General features: G+C 34.1%; 1 protein-coding gene and 1 non-coding gene across 2 annotated transcripts; one reads left to right on the top strand and one right to left on the bottom strand.

Moving 5' to 3' along the window:
* Nucleotides 1-247: 247 nt before the first annotated feature.
* Nucleotides 248-319, bottom strand: TRNAC-GCA. The gene has a single exon. It is a non-coding gene; the product is annotated as a tRNA-Cys (tRNA).
* A 5,075-nt stretch (nt 320-5,394) lies between these two features.
* On the top strand, nt 5,395-7,097 carry LOC113309249 (uncharacterized protein At5g39865). Its single transcript, XM_026557664.1, has one exon. The coding sequence runs from the start codon at nt 5,485-5,487 to the stop codon at nt 6,718-6,720; it is 1,236 nt and encodes a 411-aa protein (XP_026413449.1). The 5' UTR covers nt 5,395-5,484; the 3' UTR covers nt 6,721-7,097.
* The last annotated feature ends 524 nt before the right edge of the window (nt 7,098-7,621 follow it).

The raw sequence follows: 7,621 nt of genomic DNA, 5'->3' as shown, positions 1-7,621 counted from the left end.
CATCACACATAAATAAAATGTAAATGAGTACTAATAACGTATTTGTATGTCACTTGAATCTTTCATTTTATTTTATCTATTGATTTTTTTCATTTTTCTTTTGCACCGCGAGTCTTAAAGATGAAAAAAATTGGTTAAACATAAAAATAAATAAGGACCCAACCGGGTTCATTTTATTTTATCTATTGATTTTTTTTCCTCGCGAGCCTTAAAGATGAAGAGATTTGGTTAAACATAAAAATAAATAAGGGGCCAACCGGGTTCGAACCGATGACCTCTTGATCTGCAGTCAAATGCTCTACCACTGAGCTATGGACCCCTTGTGTCAAAATTTGTGCTAAACCGAATATATTAGATTTTAACTTTTGAGACAAATGTTTTACAATTAACATAACATCACTACCGCGGAATTCGATAAAAGATAGTAAAATACCTTTTTTTGCTAAGAAGGATAATACAATACCTACTATTTATTCAAATGGTTCTTTGATGTACGGAGATTAATATCTTTTTCAAGGAAAAAACATTAGCCTGCTTAAATTTGTCCAAATATAAATTGATAATTCTGAATTAATAACAACAATTATTTTAATATTTTCAAACTCTCTCCACGTGAACTTAAATATATGAAAAATTAAACACTTTATTAGGAACCCACGATTGGGGATACGAGAATTAATTGGGAATAAGATAATAACTTCATTTTAAAGTAAATGAAAAACCACTTATTTGGGAAGAAAAAATTTAATGGCTAAACTGCCCTTGTACTTTAATTAATTCTTAGTTTTATTCTTTTTATTTTTTTAAATTTTTATTCTCTTAAAAAATAATTTTTATTTTTTGACCAGAAGGCTACGATTCATAACCTCCCATTTAATAGAGCTTGCCCGAAAGGCCCAGAAGGCGACATTTTCTTAATTTAAATGTTTATTTATTTTTTAATTTAACTTTTTTTAATTTTTAATTTTCTTTTTAAATTTTGTTATGGCGTTTTTCAAAAAAAAAACATACAAATCTTTTTTAAGAAAAGTAAAATAAATAAATAGAAAAATAAAAATAAAAGGTGATTCTTGGTGACTTTTTTCTTCAGATAAAGGTTCTGCTTATCAGTCGGCTCTTCAGAACTTCTTCCACGTATGTGGTTTACCTTCTAATTATTGTGTTGATGATACTGCAAGAGATTCCATTTTGTGGCAGCAACCGTGTTAAGCATTCTCAAGATTACCTTTTGGTCGTTCCCATTAGTGGTATGAATCAATGTCTTGGACCAAGACAGTTTAGAGCCATAGTTTGTTACCATCTTGGTATTCCCTTATTTGTCGAAGGTGGCATATGCTCAAGCTGTAATAGACCCATGGATAATTTTGGTGATCACCTCTTCATTGTGCCAAGGATGTTTGGCTCAAGTTTCAGCATAACCTGGTACGCGGCGTAATTGCTGACATCTGTTACAAAGATGTTGTGTCCGCACGTAAAGAAGCGCCCTTGGGTTTTTGTCTGATGATAATAGAGACTTGCGCCCTGCTGACATTCTTGTTTTTAATTGGGAGAATGGCCAAGATGTTTGTATGGATGTTACATGAGTCTCTCCCTTCACAGGTGAAGGTATTCGTGATTTTGTCTCGGGCCAAGCTATTTGAAAAGTTGTTTTGCGAAAACGTAACGAATACTTAGATCAATGTGTTTCGTATGGCTATGGTCTGGGTGTCCTAGCCGTTAACACGTTGGGGGAATTTGGTGATGATACTTTGTGATTTTTTAAGAGATTGGAGAATTTTCTAGTTAGTAATGATGTCAGTAGCAGCGTAGGAAATTTTTTCTTATAAATTAGGTGTTGTTATTCAAAAGGGTGTTGGTGCTCAGCTTGTTGCTAGGCTACCAACTAAAATTTTGTACGATTCTATTGATTAATTATATGAGTCTTAATTTCTTAAATTAATAAATAAATTAATTAATAATATTTGAAAAGGGTAACCTGAAGTTTTTATACTTTTAAGACACCGCTTAGCAGAATAGCTAGGATGGGAAAAGTAGTTCATACCCCCAATTAATCTGCATATCGCCTATTTGTGGGTTCCCTATTAGATGAAAGAAAACAAAAAGAAACTTGAATGAAGTAGGCCAACCACCATGAATCGTTGTAAATAATTGAAATAAGAGGGTAAACATGCAGAGTAAGCAAGGTTAAAAAAACGTGAGTATCAGATTAAATAAAATAGAGGACATAGCTATTGGCATATTTACCAAATTTAATAGCCTAATAACTCACTTTCCTTGTCTCGAGTTAAGTAGTTCTTTATATAGTTAGACCCAATAAACCACTGGTTGTATGAACCGGTTGACCTTGATCCATTGGATTTGTCGTTTCAATACCCGGTCCGGTTCTTAAAATATTGTGTTACCCAAGAGTTAATTTTCTTCAAATTGTATGGATGGAGCAGTTTCTAGAATATTTAGATTTTAGTTACTTAACCCAAACCTCATCGGGACTAGTAAAGGCTTTCCAGACAAACTTATCAAGTATGATATTATTGAAAGTCTCCAAATTAATAAACACAAGATTTAGTTAAATTTGATAACTGACCTGCGTGAATTTCTAAATCATCTAAGACATTCAAAATACCTCCCACATTGTGTATGTTGACCTTAGTGAAAATCAAAATACCATCTGCAAAAAGTAGATGAGAAATAGTAGGTACCTTATAACAGCTTTGATACCCGAAAATTTTTGGTTAGCCTCAACATTAAAAAGACTCCTATAAAGAAACTCCATGGAAATGAGGATGTATGTATTGTTTGTAATTTTAGGTAATGAACTTATACTTTTTCCACTTCAACAAGTATTCCATACGGAAATGCCAGCATGGGACGTTCCAATTACACCTACGGACTATGGGCATATAATGCGCCTTCCCCTTCCATTGTGCGGTGCTTAGGAACTAATTTGGAAGAAAAAAACAACTTTAATCTATCACAACCCTGATTTGTGACTTCCAAAATTCATACTCCCGCTACTCCCAACATTAGTTGGCATTAGATGGGCATCATCAAAATCTTGTAACAGAGGACCTGGCATGATACTTCTAAGATTTTAATGTTCTTTACGCGTTTAAAATCCAGGTGACGTTCATCTCGAGTATTAATCAGTTTTTCTCTCTCTGAAACATATGCATCTCCACCTCGTTCCTCTAGAATAAGAAAAAATAACTTAGATGATGTCCATGAATAATTATATTTTAGTTGGTATTTGTTAAATACTTTGATCTGGTACTGTACTCCCTCCATTACACTTTTAATTTGATGTTTTTCCTTGTCTACAGTAAGTGCTCTACATATTACAGCAAACATCCTCGCGCAGAGGCAGTCAGACAGGTATTATATGAACTTGCACATATGGGAATTTGATGTGATGGGGTCTATGTATAACAACTTACAAGGTGCCAAAAAAAAAACAGTGCAACACTCAAAATTAAGTGATCAAATGGATGGTTCGGTTTCTTGTTCGGTCAAATGCTTATTTTCAGTAGAAGGAAGAAGTAGTTATGTGTTTTCAAGATTTGGTATTTTTTTTAGTTGCTCTTCAGCAGATACATAAATTGATTCATGTTTCAGTATATAACTGAAGTAGATATCTTTATTTGCAGACATATCTAGGGACTCTGATCCCTTCAAGCTTTTTGATAGCCCCAGACTGCACATTTCTGTTGTGTGTTTGGCGAATGCATCTTTGAGTTTCTTGACCTACATGTATCATTAGAAAAGATAAATCTTAGATTAGATATAACAGGTTATGTTTAATTAAACAAATTTATTAGTTTATTAGAAGCTTGTCAATATTCTACATGCATTAGAAAATAATTCCTTACGGTAGCATTCGTGCAATTGAAGCTGCATAAATGACCATTAGCTTCTCTCATATATAAAACGGAAAAAACTGAAGAACATGCACGTTAAGAGTATAACACATTGATATATGTTCTTTATAATTTATTAACATTTTTGTCTGTTTCTGTAAATTGAATAATCCGGTATGCATGATAAGTCTTGTAACAACATGATACTTTTAAGCTTTTAGCGTTTTTTATGCATTTAAAACCTTGATGGTGTTCATCTCGAGTATTGGTCGGTTTTTCTCTCTCTGAAACATAAGCATCTCCATCTCGTTCCTCTAGAATAAGAAAAAATCACCTAGATGATATCCATGGGTAGTTATGTTTTAGCTGGGTATTTGTTAAATACTTTGATCTGGTACTGTATTCCCCCTTTCACTTTTAGTTTGAGGTTTTTCTTTGTCTACATTGAAATCTAACGGTACAAGAGTCTACCATTTACACTTGTGGATGGGGCTTTCAACTTTGGATTACACTTTGTGGTTCTATTGTTCAGTTAGCTTTGTGCTTGCTTATTGTAATCTTTTCACGGAGTATACATGATCAAATTATGATCATTCGCTTTAAGACTTATGTGATACTAATAAGCTTTGTTAAATGCTTCTCATAAACCTCATCAATATTAAATATGGAATTGACCCTGAGTTTAAATCAAATTTATGCTGATTCAATTTAGTGAATGCCAATGAAACATTCATCTAAAATTTTTTGGGTATAAAAAATTCTTTTTTCTGTTACCAAACCACTTTGTCTTTGAAAGAACCTACCGAAACACAAACGTTAACAAATATTTTATTTATATATACCAAGCAGAATTTTAGGGTTAAGCTAACAATTAAAATTTAAGTTTTAGTGTAACCTTTAAATATTCTTTTGGTAAAAGAAGAAATTACGATGATTGATGAAGAAATTTACTCCCACTTACAACAAGAAGTTAAAAATTGTTATGTATCGTGAAAATTTTAGTTAAGGAAAGATTGACGAAGAATTTTGTTGGGTGAAAAATCCTTTCGAGTTTTATCGACGAAAATCCGATTAATGTCAATGTAAGATTGGGAGCAGTGTGAGTAAAAAAATTGGGGAGCCATAAATCATTTTTGGGTCAATAAGCCATAAAAAAATTGGGGAGCCATAAATCATTTTTGGGTCAATAAGCCTTTATATTTTGAAAATAGCTATCACTCTTCTGTGGAGGTTATTTTGACTAGCAAAACATCAGAAAAATCGGCCAGAAAAAGAAACTAAACAGAGATCCGTCACTTGAACGGTCAAGATTGACGACCTTATCCCAATCAAAGAAGGAGACAAAAAAATGGATTGGGCACAAAAATCACTGCAATCGTACTCATATATCCCATCCGGACAAACAGAGAAAATTATAAAATAACCCTTTAGTGGAATTTTTTCGACCGTTGGGCCCTGGTATATGACCGTTGAGATCTATCCTAAATCTTAACCGTTACTAAACATTCAAAATAAACTAAAAAAGGGAAACCAAAAAAAACTTCCGTTATTTCGAATTTCACTTTCATTAGAAAGAAACCAAACATGATTTAAAGAGAAATTCTAGAAATCAATTTCTTAGATTTTCAAAATGGGTTGTGTATCATCGAAGTTATTCAAGAACGAATTTCATCAAGAAGCAATTTTTAACAGGAATGGTGAGTACAAAAACCATGTTGTTTCACTCACTTCAAGCACTTATGGTCTTTTAAAACTTGATGCAGATCCGTTGATAGAATTCATTGAGCCACCAACAAAATTATCTCCTCCACAAAATCAAGTTTTTGAGAAGAAAGCTTTAGAGGAACCAACAACAGAAGTAATCAATACATGGGAATTGATGAAAGATCTTGAAGAAGGTAATAATCAAATGGTACTCAAGTCTGGTACACCAGCAAAGAAAAGTCCAAAATCACAAGGTGGTGGATTATTACAAAAAGTTGCAGAAATCGGTACAAGAATGTCTCCAAAGTTTGGTAATTCCCCAAAGAGCAGGCAGAAGAAATTTGGAGGTAAGGAAAACAATACACCCAGCAGACAGAATAGTGGCATTGGGAGATTTGAGAGTCCGAAAGGGGTTCTGAAACCGTTATCTTCTTCAGAGAATGTTCAGAGGATTGTTCATAGTTTGAAGTACCCTGTTAAGAGTAGTACTCCAATGAGTTTGAAAACAGACAGTTTTAGATTTGATTCAAGGGTTTCGAGTTCTTCGAGGAGGAGTTTAAGCCCGTTGTTTGATCCGGAACTTCTCGTGTCGTTCGAGAAAGAGTTGGAAGAAGAAGGTGAACAGATTAAGAAGATGGTTTCTGTAAAGCCCAGAAGAAGTTTATCTAGAGATCAAAATTCTCTGCTTGCATTGTATGAGAAGAAATGTCCACCGGGTGGGGAAAATTCAGTGGTGATTTACACAACTACATTGAGGGGTATTAGGAAAACATTTGAAGAGTGTAATGTGGTCAGATCTGTGATTGAATCGCACGATATACAAGTAATTGAGAGAGATATTTCTATGGATTCAGGGTATAGGGAAGAATTAAGGTTATTGATGGGGAAAAAAGAAGTCAGATTACCATTAGTTTTTGTGAAAGGAAGGTTAATTGGGGGATCAGATGAGGTTGTGAAATTGGAAGAGGAGGGCAAATTGGATACTTTGTTTGTCGATATACCGAAATCGGTTGGTGGGTGTGAGGGCTGCGCAGGGATGAGGTTTATTATGTGTATGGATTGCAGTGGAAGTTGTAAGATCAGAGATGAAGAACAGAATAAAATGGTTAAATGTGAAGAATGCAATGAAAATGGGCTAATTCACTGCCCTATCTGCTGTTAACCAACACAAATTCCTGGCCTGCAAGGAAGACTACACACGGCAATCTTCAATTTTGGCTGACATTCTAAACAGCCTCCACCACCAGATGCACAAGTTATGCTGCAGTTCATTATGGGAAATTTAGCATTTTCCAACATATACCTAAAAAGAAATTTGGGGATTTCTTTGTTGAGAGATGGTTTCTGAATGTGTTGGTAATTTAGTTGTTTGGCTCATTATATTTCTTGTTCTATTTTAACCCACGGAGAAGCTTGTATGTTTCTGTTTCCATTACATTGTTTGTGATTCTTCTTTCTCTTGTATGATTTATTGTTACTTTTACCTCTACTGTAATGGATTCATTACTATTCCTATTTAAGCGAAGTTGAATGTTTCTTCATTTTGAATTGGTTCAATTTGGTGTTTCCGCATTATCACTGGATTTTGGTCCTTATCGTTGTGCAAACGGGGTATTGTGCATTCAAACCCGGGTAATGCCAATATATTCTTCATTGAATTCTACAAGAATTAGATGAAAGGTTTTTCTTTTTAGTAATCAACTTCATCGCACGAAGTTTCTGCACCAAGGTGGTTTATAATAAGGACAGCGCGCATGACTGACTGGCTCTCTCACATTATGCCGCCTATTGAGGTGGGTTTACAGTTGAAACAAGCGTTGTAGCGGCCATCTCCCTTGTGGTGCTTTATAAGCCTTCAAAGCTATCAGAATTCTGATGTAAATGGCGTAAAATCCATGCGCCACTGGCTCAATAAGCATTGTGAAATAGGTACAAGTTTTCTGAAGAGCAAGAAAAGAGAAGAAAGTTGGTTATTGCACACTGGCCATTGTTTTACTAGTACTTTTTTTTTTATAGCTTCAGCATAAGAAACAAATTTATTAAAAATGAAAGAATAGAGAAAT

Source organism: Papaver somniferum, chromosome 9, assembly GCF_003573695.1.
Source record: "Papaver somniferum cultivar HN1 chromosome 9, ASM357369v1, whole genome shotgun sequence".
Lineage (NCBI taxonomy): Eukaryota > Viridiplantae > Streptophyta > Magnoliopsida > Ranunculales > Papaveraceae > Papaver > Papaver somniferum.
This window is presented reverse-complemented; position numbering and strand designations above follow the sequence as displayed.